The 22,750-nt window shown below is 44.2% G+C and overlaps 1 protein-coding gene and 1 long non-coding RNA gene across 7 annotated transcripts in view; one reads left to right on the top strand and one right to left on the bottom strand.

Moving 5' to 3' along the window:
- amot (angiomotin) overlaps window positions 1-22,750 on the bottom strand; it is an 84,703-nt gene that overhangs the window by 24,657 nt on the left and 37,296 nt on the right. For all 6 annotated transcript variants that reach the window (XM_061803438.1, XM_061803439.1, XM_061803433.1 and 3 more), the window contains 3 exons: window positions 21,435-21,527; window positions 18,643-18,788; window positions 7,343-7,492 (listed from right to left, as the gene is read on the bottom strand). In XM_061803438.1, the coding sequence (XP_061659422.1) occupies window positions 7,343-7,492; window positions 18,643-18,788; window positions 21,435-21,527 (389 nt within the window). The remainder of the gene's footprint in view (window positions 1-7,342; window positions 7,493-18,642; window positions 18,789-21,434; window positions 21,528-22,750) is intronic.
- LOC133491814 (uncharacterized) overlaps window positions 1-22,750 on the top strand; it is a 38,240-nt gene that overhangs the window by 5,434 nt on the left and 10,056 nt on the right. The gene's annotated exons all lie outside the window — the stretch shown is intronic.

Raw genomic sequence — 22,750 nt, 5'->3', positions numbered from 1 at the left:
GGCTGTGATCACTGGGGAGGATGAAGACTTTGTTGACAATGCAAAATAGTGTCTTTTGGTTATTGAAGATGATGTGAATTAATTGAGTTTTGAGGGTAGATATTTTGCAGTGTAATTTTGGAGGTGAACATAAAGTCCAGTTTTCCTGTGTAGTCTTTCAAAGTGGTGCTTACATGACTTCATTTGGTGGAGTCCATGGGTGTACCAAGAGCCTGTGTATGAGAATGAGACTTTTTTTTTTTTAATCATGACAAGTGGAGACAATGTTGTTGTAGAAGCTAAAGAGGTCATTTGGTTCATCAGACACCAGAGGAAGGGAAGTGGACAGCAAAGGGGAGAATTCAGTTGAGCAGTCTTGAGGGGAGATGGATTTGAGGTTTCTGAAAGTCAGTCTCCGTTTGATCCTGGATATCGTAGGAGATTTAATACCATTCTGTGGTCGAAGATCCTTAGCTATTTTCTGTTGGTGGAACATCATAGTGTCACAGACACAAAAAGAAGTCTGTAAGATCCATATGTCCATCCATTTTCTTGGCCGCTTATCCTCACAAGAGTCGGGCGAGTGCTGGAGCCTCTCCCAACTGTCAACGGGCAGCAGGCAGGGTACACTCTGAACTGGTTGCCAGCTAATTGAAGGACACATGGAGAGAGACAACAGTCACACTCACAATCACACCTAGGGGCAATTTAGAGTGTCCAATTAATGCATATTTTTGGGATGTGGGAGGAAATCGGAATGCCCGGAGAAAACCCACACTGGCACGGGGAAAATATGCAAACTCCACACAGGGAGGGCCGGGATTGAACTCTGGTCCTCGGAACTGTGAGGCCACCACTTTATAGCTGTCCCACCATGCCGCCCTATGTAACATCCATCATAGTAAAATTACATCATCAGCTTTTGGTACCTAAAAAAAGAATAGCAATTGTTCTTTTGTATTTTGTTTCAAAGGACCACAATTAAATAGTCAAAGGGTCCGACTGTTTAACCCTGCAATGCTATATTTGATGATAAATGTTAAAAATGCATGGTGGATGACTGGTTAGGACATCTGCCTCACATTTCTGAGGACCAGGGTTCAAATACGACCTCTCCTGTGTGGAGTTTCCATGTTCTCCCCATGCCTGTGTGGCTTTTCTCTAGGTACTCCAGTTTCCTCTTAGATTCCAAACACATGCACAGTAAGGTGACTGAGTAAGTTGATTGCCCATAGGTGTGAATGTGAGTTGAAATGCGGGTTTTTTTGCACCCCCCCTGTGATTGACTGGCGACCAGTTTGGGATATACACTCATACCTGAAGAACACTCCGATAGGCTCCAGCACACAAGCGACCCTAGTGGGGGTGAGCAGTACGGAAAATGAATGAATGAATATTTGAAAATTATATATGCACTTGTATAAGGCATATGTTTTGTTAATTGTAGCATCAAATGAACTCTGCTCTCGGATGAAGACAGAAAAATGTCTTCTTGTGCATGCCTTCTCTGATACCATGCTGTTTTGCAAACATGTCTGTTAGTGACAGTGGTGTCCAGACAAAAGACAACTATGTTTGTGTTTGTATGAGTGATTATGAAATTAATAGGCACTTCCGATCAGAGATGCAAGACTATGTCCACCAAATTCGACCACCTCTGCGTCTTGGGAACTCCTAGAGATTTTGTCTATAAAAGTTCTGAACAGAATGGCAACCTTGGGGTGAATTCAATACTCACTGATCACAGGTTACTGCCAGCAATGCAAACCAAACTCTGACACCGGTCATACAATGATCGAACAGCTTGTATCAGTGGGTTTGGTGCCCCATACACCTGAAGGACCCCCCACAGAATTGCCCAAAGGACACGGTTGAATGCCTTCTCTAAGTTCACAAACCGTGTTTTGGTAGCACTGGTCCACTTTTCCATGGCCAGGACGAAAACCACAGTTCTCCTGAATCTGAGATTCAACATCTCGACAAACCCTCCTCTAAAGCACCCCTGAATAGCCCGCTAAAGAGATCTGAGGCTCTGCTTCCTTATGTGAAGTTATGTTGGTGGAATTGAGGAGGTCTTCAAAGTATTCTCCCCAACTCCTCACAACATCTCGAGTCGACATCAGCAGCGTCCTATACCAACTATATACAGTGTTCATGTTGCATTGATTACTCCTCTTGAGACGGTGGATTGGTGAACCACAATTTCTTCAAAGCCTCTAAGAAATCTTTCTCCATGGCCTCCCCGAACTCCTCCGATGCTCGAGTTTTGCTCAGTGACAGCAAAAGCTGTATTCTGGTTGGCCATCTGTTAGCCATCAGCTACCTCATGGGTCCAACAGGCCAAAAAGCCCTAATTTAATTCTTCTGAATGTATCTCCAGCTCAGCGTCTCACCTGCTATCTACCAGTGGATTTACAGCTAGCTGGCGGCCAAACCACAAGCTGAACATGCTCATAGCTGACGGCCAAACCACAAGCTGAACATGCTCAAGACTGTAGAGAAGATCATGGATTTAAGGAGGGATCTTTTGCCACACCCGCCTCTCACGCTGTCAGACTGCCTTGTATCATCCGTCGAGACTTTTAAGTTTCTCAAAACCGTAAATGGAAGATCAACATCAACTCCATCCTGAGAACGGCCCGGGAGAGGATGTACTTGCTGCAGCATCTGAGGAAGCATGGCCTGTTGGCGACTGTTAAGGCAGGTCTACACAGAAGTCATTGAATCAGTCCTGTGTTCATCCATCACAGTCTAGTTTGATGCTGCTACAAAAAAGGATGAACTCAGGCTGCAACAAAACTCAAATCAAAACTGCTAAAATGATTGTCGGTACTCCCCTACCAACTCTTGAGGACTTGTACACTGTCAGGAAAAAGACAAGAGCATGCAAAATCCTCTTGGACCTTCTGCAGTTCTTCTTCATGACCGAGGCGTCACTATATCTGGTTCTACCTCGGACACCACCGGGCGGGTTTTCCTCAGCACATTTTGGTAATTTCCAGGAGCCATTTTTTACTTTACTTTCCTTAAAAGGGAATAAAGCAACAATAATGGCGGCCGTGGAAGAGTGTCTTGTTGAACAAATGGACCTACAATCAGATGCACAAAAAGAAGGCACGGTCGCACAGCTGTAGAGCGTTGGCATCACAGTTCTAAAGACCACAGATCAAATCCCGGCCCCGCCTGTGCTTGCATAGGTTTTCTCAGGTCACTCTGGTTTCCTCCCACATCCCAAAAACATGGATTTTTTTGGACACTCTAAATTGTCCCTACGTGTGATTGTGTGTGAGACTGTTGTCTTTCTCTGTGTGCCCTACGATTGGCTGGCAACCAGTCCAGCGTGTACCCTGCCTCCTGCGCCATGACAGCTGGGATAGGCTTTCGCACTCCAGCAACCATCGTGAGGATAAGTGGCTCAGAAAATGGATGGATGAATGGATGGATGGATGTTCAGATGATACATTTCATTATGCTGCAAAGTCGATCAAGAAGGCAGCAACGTAAAAACACCAAGTTACCTCATGTCTTCCCTCAGAACATCCATCAACCTTCTCTTGGGTCTTCCTCTCGCTCTTTTGCCTGGCAGGTCCATTCCCAGCACTCTTCTACCAATATCTTCACTCTCTCGCCAATGGACATGTCCAAACCATCGAAGTCTGCTCTCTCGAACCTAGCGAGAACCTCAACATCTTCATTTCTGCCACATCCAGTTCTGCTTCCTGTTGTCTCTTCAGTGCAACCATCTCTAATCCGTACATCATGGCTGGCCTCACCACTGTTTTGTAAACTTTGCCCTTCATCCTAGCAGAGACTCTTCTGTCACTTAACACACCAGACACCTTCCGCCAGCTGTTCCAACCTGCTTGGACCTGTTTCTTCACTTCCTTACCACACTCACCATTGCTCTGTATTGTTGACCCCAAGTATTTGAAGTCGTCCACTCTCGCCATCTCTTCTCCCTGGAGCCTTACTCTTCCCCCACCAACCCTCTCATTTACAGACATATATTCTGTTTTACTTCGGCTAATCTTCAGTCCTCTCCTTTCCAGTGCATGTCTCCATCTTTCTAATTGTTCCTCCACCTGCTCCATGCTTTCACTGCATATCACAATATCATCTGTGAACATCATGGTCCAAGGGGATTCCAGTCTAACCTCATCTGTCAGCCTATCCATTAACACTGCAAAAAGGAAGGGGCTCAGAGCTGATCCCTGATGCAGTCCCACCTCCACCTTAAATTCTTCTGTCACACCTACCGGACACCTCACCATTGTTCTGCTGTCGTCATACATGTCCTGTACTATTCTAACATATTTCTCCGCCACACCTGACTTACGCAAGCCGTACCACAGTTCCTCTCTTGGTACTCTGTCATAGGTTTTCTCTAGATCCACAAAGACACAATGTAGCTCCTTCTGACCTTCTCTGTACTTTTCCACTTGCATCCTCAAGGCAAACAATGCATCTGTGGTACTCTTTCTAGGCATGAAACCATACTGCTGCTCGCAGATCCTTACTTCTGTCCTGAGTCTAGCCTCCACTACTCTATCCCATAACTTCGTGTGGCTCATCTTTATTCCTCTGTAGTTTCCACAATTTTGAACATCGCCTTTGTTCTTAAAAATGTGAACGCCCACACTTTTCCTCTATTCTTCAGGCATTTTCTTGCCTGCTAGTATTCTGTTGAATTAGTTGGTCAAAAACACCACAGCCACCTCTCCAAATTGGATCAATACCTCCACAAGTATGTCATCAGGAACAACTGCCTTTCCATTTTTCATCCTTTGTAATGCCTTTCTGACTTCCCCCTTAGTAATCATTGCCACTTCCTGGTCCTTCACACTTGCCTCTTCAACTCTTCCTTCTCTCTCATTTTCTTCATTCATCAACTTCTCAAAGTATTCTTTCCATCTATTTAGCACACTACTGCCACCAGTCAATACATTTCCATCTCTATCCTTAGTCACCTTTACCTGCTGCACATGCTTCCCATCTCTATCCCTGTCGGGCCAACCTGTAGAGATCCTTTTCTCCTTCTTTCGTGTCCAACCTGGTGTACATGTCTTTATATGCCTCTTGTTTAGCCTTTGCCACCTCTACCTTTGCCCGACGTCGCATCTCGATGTACTCCTTTCGCCTCTCCTCACTCCTCTCAGTGTCCCACTTCTTCTTCGCTAATCTCTTTCCTTGTATGACTCCCTTGGCTGTCGTAGTCCAGTCTTCCGGGAGCTTCTGCTGTCCATCGAGAGCCTGTCTCACCTCTTTCCGAAAGGCTGCACAACATTCTTCCTTTCTCAACTTCCACCACATGGTTCTCTGCTCTACCTTTGTCTTCTTAATCTTCCTACTCACCACCAGAGTCATCCTACACACCACCATCCTATGCTGTCGAGTTACACTCTCCCTACCACTACTTTACAGTCAGTAACCTCCTTCAGATTACATCGTCTGCACAAAATATAATCTCCTTGCGTGGTCCTACCGCCACTCTTGTAGGTCCTGTATGTTCCTGCCTCTTCTGGAAATAATAGTTCACTACTGCCATTTCCATCCTTTTTGCAAAGTCCACCACCATCTGTCCCTCAAATTTCCTTTCCTGGATGCTGTACTTACCCATCACTTTTTCATCGTCCCCATTTCCTTCGCCAACATGTCCAATACAAACTTCGCCAATCACAACTGTCTCTCTTTCAGGGATGCTCAGAACTACCTCAGCGAGTTCCTTCCAGAATTTTTCTTTCAACTGTAGGTCACATCCTGCCTGTGGGGCATAGCCATAATCACATTACACATTATAAATAACACCCTCAATTTCAAATTTCAGCCTCATCACTCGATCTGATACTCTTTTCAGCTCCAAGATGTTTTTTGCCAACTCTTTCTTTAAAATAACCCCTACTCCATGGTAAAATAATAATAATAAGTTTGTGAATTTGTGAACAATTTTATTTATTTATTTCTCCACAGGTGTGCATGTAAATGGTGCATACCCATGGAAACAACAAATGTTTTTTTGCCATGAGAGTCAACATATTCACCAGAAAATGGGACATTATCCAGACCATCCGGTGTGTACATGACAGAGCACCCAGGATTTATTAAGGGCTGTCTGAACGCATCGGTACTGGGGGTTGCTCATCTCCAACTCTGGTAACAGTATCGGCAGCAACTACATTTTCCACAACACAAGTAAGAGCTATTTTAAAAATTAATATTAATAGTTTTCCTCATCAGCACACCTTTTTGCCATTTACATTCAGATAAATAAAAAAATAGAATTATTTATATAATTATTGTTCCTGCTAAAAAGAAGCATTTGTCCAATCAATGCTTGTTCAAACAAAGTCCCATTCAGGAAAATTGTCTTATTTTCAGGTTAATGCAACATACTGCTTATAGACAGCCACTGAGATGGTGTTGGGGAATTGTAGGCAGAAATAACCGCATGCCACTTCCATCCTGCTGTGTATGTGCATAGCTGTCATTAAATTGTTAAATAACAAAAAGGTTTGCAAACAATATTATCCTGTTTTTCTAGTTGAAAATGGTCAAAGATTTTCGGCAATAAAATACATTTTCCGCCAAGAACAACATATGCTGCTTTCATCCAAATATCTCAACAGTGTTCAAAGTTTTTAGGAAATAAAAGATAATCAGCATACCTCTGAACCTTGTCTCTTAACAAAAGCTCTTTGCAGTTTGAGTTCTTTCTATGGAGGGGGGCGTCTGAGCTTGTCGAACCGTGTCCAGGATCAAGGACCGTTCCAAGTTGGTGTTTGGTCCCTTTAGCAATTCTTGATCTCAGGATTTTTTGCGATATGACACTCTGTGTCATTGATAATATGCAGTACTTGTGTTTTTCACACTGCAACAATGTTTCACATCCTTGACAGCCGCATCAGTAACTATTATTGTTTGGAGTCCAAAATTATTACTTGTTTGATTCAATTTCATACCTTTCAGTGATGGTGGGGATGAACATTGTTGGGTCTTGTAAAAGTGGCTCAAACCTATTTGTAGGTGTACTGTCAATGTTTTGCATTGATTCATGCACTGTTCTGCTGGTGTGCAAAGGGGAGGGTATAAAATTTGTACAGCTATTTATCATTACAAATTGCTTCTGAAAGTGTGTCTGTGTAACATGAAATAAAATAACGGATAATTTTTAGTCTGACAGTCAACGATCAAAAAAACCGACAGGTCTCAAATACATTGCTACCCCAAGTTTAGTCCTCTGGTTATTCAAGTCTTGTGTTGCATAAAATAATATGGTTTCACAATTATAATTGGCTTCTCTAGTTCCAATGTGGCCAATAATGTAAGACTTTCTGTTGTCGGTCAAAATCAATACTGGTTTGTGCACCTGTTGCATGCGCAGTGATTCCAGCTCTTTCTCCAGTCTTGTACGAAGTCGATGTTCAAGTTGTTCTCTCTTCTCACAAGCTGCCTGAAGCTGAGCGAGAGCCTGCTGCATTCGTTCCACCTTCTCCACGTAAACTTGTTTCTTCTTTAGCTGCACACACGCACACAAACACAGGCTGTTAAAACCTTTTCAACTTTTCCCAAAAACAAGAACATTTTGTTGGAACATGGCATGTTCACACTAATGTAATTCTTCTGAAAATAAAGATCCTGGTAATTTGGAGGGTGGAATTGGGTTGCTGTTATTAATACTTTAGTAATTCTCCGGGAACCTATTCCTTGGGGAAGAACATTTCTGTTTTGATGATGACTTGCGGTGTTACATTTCAACTGCCATGTTTACAAACGATTACGAGTGTTTATTTGAACATTTTTTCAGGATGCTTTGAGATGGAGGACTTCTCGACAAAAGGTTATCACAGATGTGTACAGCCAATGAAGTAAAGGCTGTGTATTTGTTCTTTCCTTTCGGAAGTGTGCAGAGAAGAGTTGACTGGAATACTACAGAACAATATTTGATGTTGATGTTGGAAGGTAGGTAGATTTATTTATCCTGCAGAAAATTCTGGAAACCAATCATGGCAGTCATATTTAAGACATCACAATCCTGCTATTAACAACCATGCAGTTGTTGTACATGCATATGAATATTGAGAAACAGAGGTTAAAAGAGTACAAATGTGTCAGTAATTAAAAAGAACAGTTAGAAGCATTAATACTAGTTAAACAAGCAACTTGAGCGAAAATATTGTCGTAATGTGCGTGCGACTCCCCAATATTGCCGCCTGAGGTCCCCAACCAGAGAAAAAATTGACACGAGCACAGACTTATATGAAACAAGAGCTCCTATGTCTGTTGTTGTAATGTTGGATTGTAATACTGGTGGATCTTCTCATACAAGTGGTCCTTGAAGCTGGTGTCCATCTGCCAGTACCTGATTCTTTATATTCTAGTGAAAATTTGATGTACAGTTGGCAGCACGGTGGATCAGATGAAAGCGTTGGCCTCACAGTTGTGAGGTCCCGGGTTCAATCCCAGACCCGCCTGTGTGGAGTTTGCATGTTTTCCCCGTGCCTGCATGGGTTTTCTCCGGGCACTCCGTTTTCCTCCCACATCTCAAAAACATGCAACATTACTTGGACACTCTAATTGCCCCTAGTTGTGATTGTGAGTGCGGCTGTTCGTCTTGATATGCCCTGCGATTGGCAACCAGTTCAGGGTGTACGCTGCCTCCTGCCCGTTGACAGCAGGGACAGGCTCCAGCACTCCCCATGACCCTTGTGAGGATAAGCAGCAAAGAAAATGGATGGATGGATGGATTTGATGTACAGTACTCCGTCGTTATCTCATAGTTCATGTGTTGTTATGGTTTACATGATCAGGATTTTTAGGGCTCAGATCCCACTGATATGGACGTGAGGCACCTACGCATGCCCACAACCTTAAAGGGAATGGCCATTTTAAGCATTATGTACAAGCAAGCTTTTGTTGTAGGTTTATCCATAGCCACTAGTGGAACATAAACATAATTTTAACTGCATCGGAAAACAGGGTGCAGTGTTCACGGCGCCCGAAAAAAAAAAAAAAAAAAAAGCATCGATAATATGAAATATAATTCATCCATTGATTATCTACCACTTTTCCGGGTCGGGTCGCGAGGGAAGTTGCTTCAGCAGGGATACCCAAACTTCCCTTTCCCCAGCCACTTCTTCCAGCTCTTCCGGAGGGATCCTGAGGTTTTCCCAAGCCAGCCAAGAGACATAGTCTCTCCAGCGTGTCCTGGGTCGTCCTCAGGGTCTCTCTCCGGTGAAACATGCCCGGAACACCTCACCAGGGAAGCGTCCAGGAGCCATCCGAATCAGATGCCCCTGCTACCTCATCCAGCTCCTCTCAATGCGGAGGAGTAGCGACCCGACACTGAGCCCCCTCCCGGATGACCGAGCTTCTCACCCCATCTCTGTGGGAGAAACCGGACACCCTGCGGAGGAAACTCATTTCGGCCACTTGTATCCGGGATCTTGTTCTTTCGGTCACGACCCACAACTCATGCCAATAGGTAAGGGTAGGAACATAGATCGACTGGTAAATTGAGAGATTCGCCTTTCGACTTAGCTCCCTCTTTACCACAACGGACCGATACAAAGTCCGTATCACAGCAGACGCTGCACCGATCTGTCTGTCAATGTCCCGCTCCATTCTTCCCTCACTCCTGAACAAGACCCCAAGATACTTGAACTCCGCCACTTGGGGAAGGATCTCATCCCTAACCTGGAGAGGGTACACCACCCTTTTTCAACTGAGGACCATAGTCTCAGATTTGGAGGTGTTGATTCTCATCCCAGCCGCTTCACACTCGGCTGCAAACCGCTGCAGTGAGAGCTGGAGATCACGGTTTGATGAAGCAAACAGAACCACAACATCTGCAAAAAGCAGAGATGCAATACTGAGGCCACCAAACCAGACACCCTCTATGCATCGGCAAACCTAGAAATTCTGTCCATGAAAGTTATGAACAAAAATCGGTGACAAAGAGCAGCCTTGGCGGAGTCCAACTCTCACCAGAAACGAGTCTGACTTATTGCCAGCAATGCGGACCAATCTCTGACAGCGGTCGTACAGGGACGGAACAGCTCATATCAGGGGGTTCAGTACCCCATACTCCCGAAGAACCAACCACAGGACTCCCGAGGGACACGGTCGAATGCCTTCTCCAAGTCCACAAAACACATGTTGACTGGTTGGGCAAACTCCCATGCACCCTCGAGGATCCTGTCAAGGTTGTAGAGCTGGTTTACTGTTCCACGGCCAGGACGAAAACCACATTGATCCTCCTGAATCCGAGACTCGACTTCCTGATGGAGCCTCCTCTCCAGTGCCCCTGAGTAGACCTTACCAGGGAGGCTGAGGAGTGTGATCCCTCTAGAGTTGGAACACACCCTACAGTCACCCTTCTTGAAAAGGGGGACCACCACCTCAGTCTCCCAATCCAGAGGCGCCGTCTCCAATGTCCACGAGATGTTGGAGAGCTGTGTCGACCAGGACAGCCCCACAACATCCAGAGCCTTTAGGAACTCCCCGGGGCCATCCACCAAGGAGCTTTTTAACCACCTTGTGACCTCAACCCCAGAGATAGAGGAATGCACATATCCTACGACTGAGTGTAAGGACTTTGAATGTTGGGAATATGACAGGAAAAGCCAAGGAGTTGGTTGACATGACTATTAGGAGAAAGGTTGATATTCTGTGCATCCAAGAGAGCAGGTGGAAAGGTAGTAAGGCTAGAAGCTTAGGACAAGGGTTTAAATTATTCGACCACGGAGTAGATGGGAAGAGAAATGGAGTAATGGTTATTTTAAAGGAAGAGCTGGCTAAGAATGTCAAGTCAAGGTAAATCAAAATCTCACACTTATTATATTTAGATAGATTACCTGTGTTATATCCCAGAAATGCTTTCAATGTAACTCAGGGGTGCCCAGATTTTTTTACCCCAAGATCCGGCGTAAAAACTGTGCCAAACAAATATGAGCGTTCATCTAAACAATCCCATACCGGTCGTGGCCCAGGTTAACAACGCCCGCACCCGGCACTGCTAACCTGCAGGGCGTCGGGGGAAATTCAGCTACTGTGGGTCGAAGACAAAGAAGAGGAGGAAACCGGATCCATCGTCAGAAGAAAAAGAGGAATGCACAGAGCCTACAACTGAGTGTAGGGACTTTGAATGTTGGGACTATGACAGGAAAAGCTCAGGAGTTGGTTAACATGATGATTAGGAGAAAGGTTGAAATTCTGTGCATCCAAGAGAGCAGGTGGAAAGGTAGTAAGGCTAGAAGCTTAGGAGCAGGGTTTAAATTATTCTATAACGGAGTAGATGGGAAGAGAAATGGAGTAGGGGTTATTTTAAAGGAAGAGCTGGCTAAGAATGTCTTGGAGGTGAAAAGAGTATCAGATCGAGTGATGAGACTAAAATTTGAAATTGAGGGTGTTATGTATAATGTGGTTAGCGGCTATGCACCACAGGTAGGATGTGACCTAGAGTTGAAAGAGAAATTCTGGAAGGAACTAGATGAAGTAGTTCTGAGCATCCCAGACAGCGAGACAGTTGTGATTGGTGCAGATTGTAATGGACATATTGGGAAAGGAAACAGGGGCGATGAAGAAGTGATGGGTAAGCACAGCATTCAGCAAAGGAACTTTGAGTGACAGATGGTGGTGGACTTTGCAAAAAGGATAGAAATGGCAGTAGTGAACACTTTTTTTCTAGAAGAAGTAGAAACATATAGTGACCTACAAGAACGGAGGTAGAAGCACGCAGGTGGATTATATTTTGTGCAGATGATGTCATTTCAAGGAGATTATTGACTGTAAAGTAGTGGTAGGGGAGAGTGTAGCTGAACAGCATAGGATGGTGGTGTGTAGGATGACTCTGGTGGTGGGTGGGAAGATTAAGAAGACAAAGGTAGAGCAGGGAACCATGTGGTGGAATCTGAGAAAGGAAGAATGTTGTGCGGCCTTTCGGAAAGAGGTGAGAAAGGCTCTCGATGGACAGCAGAAGCTCCCAGATGACTGGACTACGACAGCCAAAGTAATCAGAGAGACAGGCAGGAGATTACTTGGTGTGTCTTCTGGTAGGAAAGGAGAGAAGGAGACTCGGTGGTGGAACCCCAAAATACAGGGAGTCATACAAGGAAAGAGATTAGCCAAGAAGAAGTGGGACACTGAGAGGACTGAGGAGAGGCGAAAGGAGTACATCGAGATGCGACCTAGGGAAAAGGTAGAGGTGGCAAAGGCTAAACAAGAGGCATATGAAGACATGTACACCAGGTTAGACACGAAAGAAGGAGAAAAGGAGCTCTACAGGTTGGCCAGACAGAGGGATAGAGATGGGAAGGATCTGCAGCAGGTAAGGGTGATTAAGGATAGAGATGGAAATGTGTTGACTGGTGCCGGTAGTGTGCTAAATAGATGGAAAGAATACTTTGAGGAGTTGATGAATAAAGAAAATGAAAGAGAAGGAAGAGTTGAAGAGGCAAGTGTGAAGGACCAGGAAGTGGCAATGATTACTAAGGGGGAAGTCAGAAAGGTACTACAAAGGATGAAAAATGGAAAGGCAGTTGGTCCTGATGACATACCAGTGGAGGTATGGAAGCAATTTGGAGAGATGGCTGTGGAGTTTTTGATCAACTTATTCAACAGAATACTAGCGGGTGAAAAGATGCCTGAAGAATGGAGGAAAAGTGTACTAGTTCCCATTTTTTAAGAACAAAGGCGATGTTCAGAGCTGTGGGAATTATAGAGGAATAAAGTTGAGTAGTGGAGGCTAGAGTCACGACAGAAGTATCTGCGAACAACGGTATGGTTTCATGCCTAGAAAGAGTACCACAGATGCATTATTTGCCTTGAGAATGCTCGTGGAAAAGTACAGAGAAGGTCAGAAGGAGCTACATTGTGTCTTTGTGGATCTAGAGAAAGCCCATGACAGAGTACCAAGAGAGGAACTGTGGTACTGCATGCATAAGTCTGGTGTGGCAGAGAAGTATGTTAAAATAGTACAGGACATGTATGATGGCAGCAGAACAATGGTGAGGTGTGCCTTAGGTGTGACAGAAGAATTTAAAGTGGAGGTGGGACTGCACCAGGGATCAGCTCTGAGCCCCTTCCTGTTCGCAGTGGTAATAGATAGGCTGACAGATGAGGTTAGACTGGAATTCCCTTGGACCATGATGTTCGCAGATGATATTGTGATATGCAGTGAAAGCATGGAGCAGGTGAGGAACAATTAGAAAGATGGAGACATGCACTGGAAAGGAGAGGAATGAAGATTAGCCGAAGTAAACAGAATATATGTGCGTGAATGAGAGAGGGGGAGGGGGAAGAGTGAGGCTACAGGGAGAAGAGATAGCGAGTGTGGAGGAATATTTAGGGTCAACAATCCAGAGCAATGGTGAGTGTGGTAAGGAAGTGAAGAAACGGGTCCAAGCAGGTTGGAACAGCTGGCGGAAGGTGTCTGGTGTGTTATGTGACAGAAGAGTCTCTGCTAGGATGAAGGGCAAAGTTTACAAAACAGTGGTGAGGCCGGCCATGATGTACGGATTAGAGACGGTAGCTCTGAAGAAAAAAAAACAGAAGCAGAACTGCAGGTAGCAGAAATGAAGATGTTGAGGTTCTCGCTCGGAGTGAGCGTTGGATAGAATTAGAAATGAGCTCATTAGAGGGACAGCCAAAGTTGGATGTTTTGGAGATAGGATTCGAGAGAGCAGACTTCGATCGTTTGGGACATGTTCAGAGGCGAGAGAGTGAGTATATTGGTGGAAGGGTGCTGAGGATGGAGCTGCCAGGCAAAGGAGCAAGAGGAAGACCAAAGAAAAGGTTGATGGGTGTTGTGAGGGAGGACATGAGGACAGTGGGTGTTAGAGAAGAGGATGCATGCGATAGCGTTAGATGGAAAAAGATGACACGCTGTGGCGACCCCTAACAGGACAACCCGAAAGAAAAGGAAGAATATAATATATATATATGGATAAAGAGAGAGAAAGAGAGTGAGTGAGAGAGAGAGAGAGAGAGAGAGAGAGAGTGATATGGAAGAATGTTTTGGGGAAATGAGACAGATGAGAGGAAGACCAAAAAGAAGGTTTATGGATGTGGTGAGGGAAGACATGAGGGCAGTTGGGGTTAGAGAGGGAGATGCAGAAGATAGGCTAAGATGGAAAAAGATGACACGCTGTGGCGACCCCTAACGGGACAAGCCGAAAGGAAAAGAAGAAGAAGAAGAAATATGTTAATTAAACTAGGTCGCACAGAAGCTCAAGACCAGGATTAAGCAGAACGCCGACAGGTACAGTGTATGTACAACCTGTCAATCGTCACCAATCGGCTTTCATTACCACCTGTATTAAAGCCTGTGAGATTCTGTAAATCCTTGCCAGAGTATTAGCGTCAGTCCTGCAGTATAACAGCACTTTACACATAAGATACAGCAGTCTCTGATTCCCTGCTGACCCCTGTGTTCTTCCTTCTCTTCAGTATTCCCCATTGGGAGACATGACAAGACTTTCTAAGAGATGATGACATTCTTACATTTACTCACACACAAGTCATCTCCCTCCTTACCACCCAAATGTAATCCAGTCATCTTCCCGTAAATACGTAACTGAGCCCGCATCCTCCAAACCACCGCACCCCCCTGTACAAAGAACCTCAAGTCCCTTCGCTCAAGCCCTACACTGGCGACTTTGGTGCTTGCACCCAATTCGTCACCTATTTGCTTCGTAGTTTTAACCAACAACCACAAAATTATCCCACTGAATAATCTATGGTCATGTTTAGCATTAAGATTCTCCCCACGAAAATCAGAAAAACGGGCAATAGGCAGTCATTTGATCCCTTTTCTGATGACCTCAAGAAGGTCTTTGATTACCAAGAGGTGCCGAAGACAGGTGAGATGCTGACTGTGCCATTCCCATGCTGGAAGTGATCTTGGGCACTCAAATCCACCTCTTGCTTGGTCTCTCCCTTGGCCGGTTGTTGAAACTGAAGGCGAGAGAAAGATGGTCCTTGCGAGAGAAGGGCTCATCTCGTTCAGATTTATACAAAATACAAGTCAACAGAACTAGCACCCTGAGGGAGCGTGAGGAGTTGGCTTCTCTGCCCTGAGCGGGGGAATTGTGAGAACATCCCTCTTTTTGTCATCCCTTCCCCTGAGACACCAATTGTCCTCGGAATTCCCTGGCTCGAAAATCATAACCCCGCCATAGACTGGATGCACTTTTATCAATCACTGCATAAAGCCCTCATTGCCATTCACAATGTCTGGTCTCTGCTATACTGCCCTCCTGTACAACCACACTACCTTCCACACTTGAGCTCTCCCAGATACCAGAGGAGAATGAGAATCTCTCCCGTTAACAGTAAAGACTTGGCCATTCCTCCCTTCCACCACCGCCCTTAACAACTTCACAATTAATCTTCTACCGAGGTCCCCTCTTACTCCTTGCCGGTTCTTCAACCTTTCCCGCTCTGACAAAAACAAGCAATGAAGAACTATATCTATGACTCTCTGGCTTCTGGACAAATCCAACTTTCCTCATGTTAAGTATGGGCCATATTCTTCTTTGTTGAAAAGAAAGATACCACTCTCTGCCTACTGTAGGCACCATACCATCAACTACTGTGGACTCAATAACATCACCACAAAGAATAAATCATCACTACCCCTCATCCACCCCTATTTTGAACACCTCTGTGATGCCCAGATATTGAGCAAATTGGACAGACGAACTGCCTACCACCTCATCCGTATCTGAAACGGTAATGAGTGGAAAACTGCTTTCAATACCTGTCTTGGACACTGAATATTTGACCATGACATTTGTATTAACTAATGCCCCCGCACTCTTCCAATCCTTCATCAATGACGTTTTTCATATTTTAAACTAACTTTTTTTTTGTTTACTTGAATGACATCCTCATTTTCTCTCGCTCCCTCGAAGAACACCACAGTTCATTTATAGTAAGTCCTCCAGTGCCTCCTTGAAAACCGCCTGCATGTTAAACCCCCCCAAAAATCTAACTTCCCCCTCTCTTCCATACCCTTCCTCGGGCACATCATTGCCAAAGGACAATTGCAACCAGACCCCGCCAAAATCCAAGTAGTGTTTCACTGCCCCACCCACACCACTCCCAGAGAACTCTTCGGATTCGCCAATTTCTACCTTCGCTTCATCATAAATTATAGTTGAGTCACAATTCCTCCCACCAGTCTTACCTCCACCACCTCCGTTCCAATGGACCCTAACTGCATGCCAAGCCTTCCAGGTACGACCCTGAGATCGACAGCCAGACAGAGCAGTCAAATCAGACTTTGGAGTCAGTTCTACTCTGTGTTGCCACATGCAACCCCACGTCCCGGAGTTATTTCTTCTTTTGGATTGAATATATCCACAACTCCTTCACCATCTCCACCACCAGTATTTCTGGATTCGTGGACTGTTACGGTTTCCAACCTCTTATTTAAGAAACAGGAGCTGCAGTATGGGATCAATGTTCCTTCTAAGCTACGCAACTGCGCACTTGTCGCACACTCTCAGCGCAGAGGAAAACAGATCCAGCGCAGCGAACTACAGACTGACGTCTTTTTTTTTTTTTTTTTTTTAAACACGGCACCACACTGCCTCTCACAAAGAGGTCACACACTCCACTTCTTAGTTTACCTCACACCACCCCCCTCCATTTTAAATGGGTACACTCACTCACACTCACAAACACCGGAGTATGTGAATAATAGAAGAAAAAGTGGTGAACGACGAGATTTTCTCTTTTTTGAGTAAAAAAGGTCTGATCTGAAGCCAAAGTAGGAAGTGGAGGATGAGATGGTATGTAATGCGCTCAGGGCCTTAGTGTGTTTGCTCAGATACGTACAAAATTAGGGGGAACATTGTAAATGAGCCCTCACAATGTGTCCAGTCCGTATAGAAGCATGTCAGGTCGGCCTTGGTCTGGTCCCTAGAGAAAAATAAACTGCTTGTGGACCATTGTCATTCCCCACACGGTGGGTCAGACCATTTGGCTTTCCTCTCAAAACCTCCAACTCTAGACTGAAACCAACAAAGTCACTATGAACTTTATTGGTGCGTTCCCTACCACCAAAATCTTCTTCTTCTTTCTTCTTTTCCTTTCGGCTTGTCACAGCGTGTCATCTTTTTCCATCTCGTGCATCTTCCTCTCTAACACCCACAGTCCTAATATCTTCCCTCACAACAACCATCAACCTTTTCTTTGGTCTTCCTCCCGCTCTTTTGCCTGGCAGCTACATCCTCAGCACCCTTCTACCAATATACTCACCCTCTCGCCTCTGAACTTGTCCAAAGCATCGAAGTCTCCTCTCTCGAACCTTCTCTCCAAAATATCCAACTTTGGCTATGCCTCTAATGAGCTCATTTCTAATCCTATCCAACCTGCTCACTCCGAGCGAGAACCTCAACATCTTCATTTCTGCTACCTCCAGTTCTGCTTTCTGTTGTTTTTCAGTGCCACCGTCTCTAATCCGTACATCATGGCCGGCCTCATCACTGTTTTTGCTCTTCATCCTAGCGGAGACTCTTCTGTCACATAGAACACCAGACGCCGTCCGCCAACTGTTCCATCCCGCTTGGACCAGTTTCTTCACTTCTTTATCACACTCACCACTGCTCTGTATTGTTGACGCCAAGTATTTGAAGTAGTTCACCCTCGCTATCTCTTCTCCCTGTAGCCTCACTCTTCCCCCTCCACTTTTCTCATTCACGCACATATATTCTGTTTTACTTCGGCTAATCTTCAGTCCACTCCTTTCCAGTGCGTGCCTCCATCTTTGTAATTGTTCCTCCGCCTGCTCCGTGCTTTCACTGCAGATCACAAACAGTACTGAGCCGGAAAAAAATCGAAGATTTCTTCTTGTCTTTTAAATCAGCTTCTCCCATTAGGGGTCGCCACAGCTCGCCCATTCCGCCCACCAAATAGGAGGCCCGTGAGTGCGTTCGCGCTTGTCCAATATGACTGACTGCACTTATCTGTTTACATCTTGCATGCCATGTAAGGAATAGTTCCTATGAACAGAAATATCTCTTGTTCTTTATTCCTGTTGCTATGTTGTTTCTTGTTCTTTGTTCTGAATGTTGTACCAGTGTGTGTATGTGCGGATGCACTGAAGAGTCCTATTTCGTGGTTTTTCACATTTCGCAGGGGGTTCTAGTCCCCATTAACCGGGAAAAACAAGGGATTACTGTATATAAAGAAATTAACTAGCTTTGAGATTCAGATGTACTGTGCACGACGGAGACGCAGAGTACATGCGTTTCTCGGAGCTGATCAATGAAGTCACTGACTGGATTGGCAAATTATGATATCAAAACTCATGAGCCAACCAGCATAAAATGCCAATTATAGGCAGATCTGATCAGGCTAATCAAATCAGTGTAAATTCTACATGAAAACATGGACGTATTTTGTCATGTTTTGCTTTTATCTGAAAATGTTTTCAGGCTTTTTTTAAAATTACACAGAAGAAATGACGTGCTTTGTCAGCCACTGCTTGTTCCAGACAAACTTCATATTCACAGTAAAATATTTTGCAGACACCTCAACTCGATTCACGATCAATCCATGTAATACTGTATTATACTATTTATCAACATGCATGGTTATGCTGAGAGGTTTTGTCATAGTAGTGCTATCAGTAGAAATGTTAGCGTCCAGCCCTGCTCTTACCTCCTCCTCTAGTTTCACCACTTTGGCTTGGGCATTGTTAAGGGCCTGGTCTCTGATTTCAATGTGTCTCCTCTGGTCTTCTGTAGTGGAGTGCAGCGCATTCAGCTCGATCTCTAGTTTTTCCTTCTCACGCATAGTTTCTTTGTCTAAGCATAAACCAAACAACACATATTATAAAGGGATCCCTATTTCATACATCTTTATATGTGTATGTCAGAGTGTATGGATTTATGCTTGGAAATCAGAATTAAGCAAGTCAAGAGTGGGCCATATTTAAAATTATTTATAAACTGTGTTTATGTCATTTTGGTTATGAGCAGTCATTGGCGCAGTCATCATGATCATGAACAGAGAGTTTTGCCTTTCAGTTTAGCTCCTTTTTCTTCACCGCAATGGACCGATACAAAGTCTGCATCACTGCAGAAGCTGCACTGATCTGCCTTTTAATCTACCGCTCCATTCTTCCCTCACTCATGAAAGAGACCCCGACTTCCTTAAACTCCTCCACTTGGATAGTATCCCCAACCTGCAGAGGGGACTCCACCCTTTTCCAACTGAGGACTGCGGTCTAAGATTTGGATTTAAAAAGAAAACATCTGAGCTTTGGAAACACGAAAGCTGTTGTCACAATACTGTCACTGCAGACTTTGGTCTCGGTCCACCACAGTTTCAATAATTACAGAAAAGAAAATAAGTATTTGAACACCCTGCTGAATTACAAATTCTCCCACTTAGAAATCATGGAGGGGTCTGAAATTTTCATCATAGGCGCATGTCCACTGTGAGAGAGATAATCTAAAAAGAAAAATCCAGAAATCAATGATTGATTTTTTTTTTAACAATTTGTGTGATACAGCTGCAAATAAGTGTTTGAACAACCGTCTATCAGCTACAATTCTGACCCTCAAAGATCTGTTAGTCCACCTTTAAAAGTCCACCTCCACTCCATGTATCATCCTGAATCAGATGCACCTGTGCGAGGTCATTAGCTACATAAAGACACCTGTCCACCCCATACAATCAGTAAGAAAGAAATGTGTAACATGGCCAAGACCAAAGAGCTGTCCGAAGACACCAGAGACAAAATTGTATAACTCCACACGGCTGAAAAGGCGAAGGAGAAATTGCCAAGCATCTTGGTGAAAAAAGGTCCACTGTTGCAATCATTAGAAAATGGACGAAGCTAAACATGATGGTCAATCTCAATCGGAGTGGCGCACCATGTAAGATATCACCTCGTGGCGTCTCAATGATCCTTAGAAAGGTGAGGAATCAGTCCAGGGCTACAGGTCAGGACTAGGTCAATGACCTGAAAAGAGCAGGAACCACTGTTTCCAAGGTGACTGTTGGTAATGCACTAAGACGTCATGGTTTGAAATCAGGCAAGGCACATGTCAAGGCCTGTCTTAAGTTTGCCAATAACCATTTGGATGATACAAAGGAGTCATGGGCAAAGGTTTTGTGGTCAGATGAGCTCAAAATGGAACGTTTTGGTCATAATCCCACAAACCGTGTTTGGAGGCAGACAATGATGATGAGTTCCATACTAAGAACACCATCCCTACTGTGAAGCCTGAGGGTGGTAGCATCGTGCTTTGAGGGTGTTTTTCTGCAGATGGGACAGGACGACTGCACTGTATTAAGGAGAGGATGACCGCAGCCATGTATTGTGAGATTTTGGGGAACAACGTCTTTCCCTCAGTCACAGCATTGAAGATGGATCATGGCTGGGTCTTTCAACATGACAATGACCCAAACCACACAGCCAGGAAAACCAAGGAGTGGCTCCATAAGAAGCATATCAAGGTTCTGGCGTGGCCTAGCCAGTCTCCAGACCTAAACCCAATACAAAATCTTTGGAGCTGAAACTCCGTGTTTCTCAGAGACAGCCCAGAAACCTGTATGATCTAGAGAAGATCTTTGTGGAGGAATGGGCCAAAATCCCTCCTGCTGTGTGTGCAAACCTGGTGAACAACTACAGGAAAGGTTTGACCTCTGTAATTGCAAACAAAGGCTACTGGACCAAATATTAATTTGGTAAATATTTGGTTTTCTCAGGTGTTCAAATATTTATTTGCAGCTGTATCACACAAATAAATCATGAAAAAAAATCATACATTGTGATTTCTGGATTTTTCTTTTTAGATTATCTCTGACAGTGGACATGCACCTACGATGAAAATTTCAGACCCCTCCATGATTTCTAAGTGGAAGAACTTGCAATATTGCAGGGTGTTCAAATACTTGTTTTCTTCTCTGTATATTCCAATATGGTATATATATATATCCAATACACAGTGGACGCATCCACATCACAGTTCTGAGGACCTGGGTTGAGATACGTCCTCGCCCGTGTGGTGTTTGCATAGGCCCCAGTTTACGCGTAACCCGAGTGAGAATAAGTGGTGTAGAAAAGGGACAGATGGATATTCCAAAACTTCTTGGCCTCTCTCTTCGGCAGCTTGGTAGTCAAGTGCACCCAGTGTCATAATACATGCTACTTAAATCAGGTAATGCTCACGAATATTCTTCTGGGAGGTCAGCTTTCATTAAACCCCATGTACCAAACCCTGGTGACAGGGAGATTAGTTTGTCATTTTTCAAATCATAATAGTCAAATATGATCTACTGTGCATAAACCCATTTGATCTATTGTTACGATTTTATATCTTTAAAAAAGAAGAAATCAAAATTGAACTCAATAATGTGTGTGTGTGTGTGTGTGTGTGTGTGTGTGTGTGTGTGCGTGTGTGTGGGCGTGTGTGTGTGGGTGTGTTTGCATTTCTTCTCACTCTTTGCAAGCAGTTGGGATATGGTCTTATGGCTGTTTTCTGATCCATCAGACTCTTTTGCAGTGAGCTGCTTGTTGGCGGTCTCCATGCGGTCTATCAGACAAGAATACACAGCATTAAAATTTAACTTGTAATCGCACAATAAATAAATAAATAGGCATTAGTCTATATGATTCTGCGTAATTTGGGACAATGTGATCAATCTCTCACTTAAAGCAAGGACACAGATTCCATTGCATTACCACTTGTGGCTGCAGCATTTCATCACGAAGCCACAGAATTGTATTTTTCGATTACCGTAGGTTTGGTGCATGACATTGCCTAACACAAATACCAAAAAATACCTCCAGGTCGACAACTTACAATTAGCACCTAGCATATAAAAACGATGGAAAAAACATTTTTTTTTCTTGCGTTTGGCTAGTGTTCAGTTCAGGATGTACACTACATCTCACCCAAAGATACGTGGGTCAGTAAGATATACACATAAGAGTCTTAATTGGTGGAAGATGGTCCTTTTGGATCTTTATGGATGGTGGTATCAGGTGAGGAGCGGTGGGAGGAAGAGCTTGCCGTAGTATGGGGCTGGACTCCATCGTTGATACTATAGTCTTATCCATCAGACCCAACATTGCATTTAGGCTGGGAGAGGGGGAGCTAACATCTACTGCAGATTGTTTGGTTGTCTTAGTCATAGAGGGGAAATTCTGAGGCGTGGATAGCTCCAATGGGGCAGGAAGAGGCGTGGGAGATTTAAATTACTGGCACATTCCAATTTTCATTTGCTCCTCTGATTGTTTGTATGACCCAAAAGAGACTGTGTGTACCTTGTCTCACCTTGTCTTTTGTTTCTCCGATTGTTTTGGAATAACTGCATCCTTTTGTCCTTTATTTTTCTTTTTGGGGCAGTGAATGACGTACACAGTAAAAAATAAATGTTGGCAGCCAATAACTTAACTCCTTGTCTATTTAGACAGAAACCATCTGCTTTGTATAGATGTCTGTAATCCAAAAAAAAAAAAAAAAACAGAAATTGTCATTGAAACTCATGGTTAGTGGAGTACACACTTTGCATAACCAATTGTTCAATTAACAGATCCTCGAAAAACGTTTATCTCTAAATCGTACAAGTGAGAGCAGTCCGCTTCTAAAAACCTCAGCATCTAAACCTTGCACTTTTGCAAGGAGATCGATGAAAGCTCGCTTCTGTACCTCTGATTGCTGGTTGAGAACATCCAGGGCCCCTGTGTGTATTATGACAGATTTCACAGTTGGGTCCTCATCAGTGATCTCCAGGATTTTTTGGGAGAAATATC

Source organism: Syngnathoides biaculeatus, chromosome 18 (genome assembly GCF_019802595.1).
Source record: "Syngnathoides biaculeatus isolate LvHL_M chromosome 18, ASM1980259v1, whole genome shotgun sequence".
In the NCBI taxonomy this organism is placed as follows: Eukaryota; Metazoa; Chordata; class Actinopteri; order Syngnathiformes; family Syngnathidae; genus Syngnathoides; species Syngnathoides biaculeatus.
Note: the sequence above shows the minus strand (reverse complement) of the source record. Positions and strands in the feature narration are given on the sequence as shown.